General features: G+C 48.4%; 1 protein-coding gene across 1 annotated transcript in view; it reads right to left on the bottom strand.

Moving 5' to 3' along the window:
* The window catches only part of PFN2 (profilin 2), a 5,550-nt gene extending 5,230 nt beyond the window's left edge, over nt 1-320 (bottom strand). The window contains exon 1 of the mRNA XM_015560885.1: nt 306-320. Coding sequence (XP_015416371.1) covers nt 306-320 — 15 coding nt within the window. The remainder of the gene's footprint in view (nt 1-305) is intronic.
* Nucleotides 321-756: the final 436 nt, after the last annotated feature.

Below are 756 nucleotides of genomic sequence, written 5' to 3'. Positions count from 1 at the left end.
CCAAGTCAAAACCATCAAGTCACAAAATCAGGCACTGTGAAGCGTAAATCTGCGTTAGTTCCTCACTACCATCACGAAAGAGACTTGGAGAACTGACGTGTCCCCTTGGTGGCAGATTACTGAAAACCCCGTAAAGGCATCCCCATTTTTAGGGCTATGTTGCATAATTGGGAATAACGGTAAATCGATGACTCTCCATAGGAGGAGGAGAGAAATCAATGGCAGTTCGCCATCTTGGAGAATTTAAAAAAAAAAAAAAATCCTATAGAGCCAGGGCTGAAGTAGGGATTCACGAATCCACCTACGTTGTCGGTGTACATTTCTCCCAACCTCAGAGGCCTGGACACCAGCAAACCTACGCAAAGTCGCCGCGAGGATCCCGGGGGCCGAGCATTTTTTCTTCCCTATATCAGGGAAAATTTCTGTCATTATTTATTCAAACAGGTTTTCTACTCCTTGCTCAGTTTCCTCTCCTTCTGGCACCCCTATTATTCAGATGTTGTTTCATTTCATGTTGTCCCAGAGTTCTCTTAGGCTCTCCTCCTGCTTTTTAATTTCTTTTTTCTAGAAGCTGCTCTGGCCCTGGCTGGCTTGGCTCAGTGGATGGAGTGTCGGCCTGCAGACCAAAGGGTCCCGGGTTCGATTCCAGTCAAGGGCACATGCCTCAGTCGCAGGCTCCTCCCTGGCCCGGGCCCTGGTCAGGTGTGTGCAGGAGGCAGACCAGCCATTTTTCTCTCCAATCGATGTTTCTCTGCA

This window comes from Myotis davidii, unplaced genomic scaffold (assembly GCF_000327345.1).
Source record: "Myotis davidii unplaced genomic scaffold, ASM32734v1 scaffold676, whole genome shotgun sequence".
Classification (NCBI taxonomy): domain Eukaryota; kingdom Metazoa; phylum Chordata; class Mammalia; order Chiroptera; family Vespertilionidae; genus Myotis; species Myotis davidii.
Note: the sequence above shows the minus strand (reverse complement) of the source record. Positions and strands in the feature narration are given on the sequence as shown.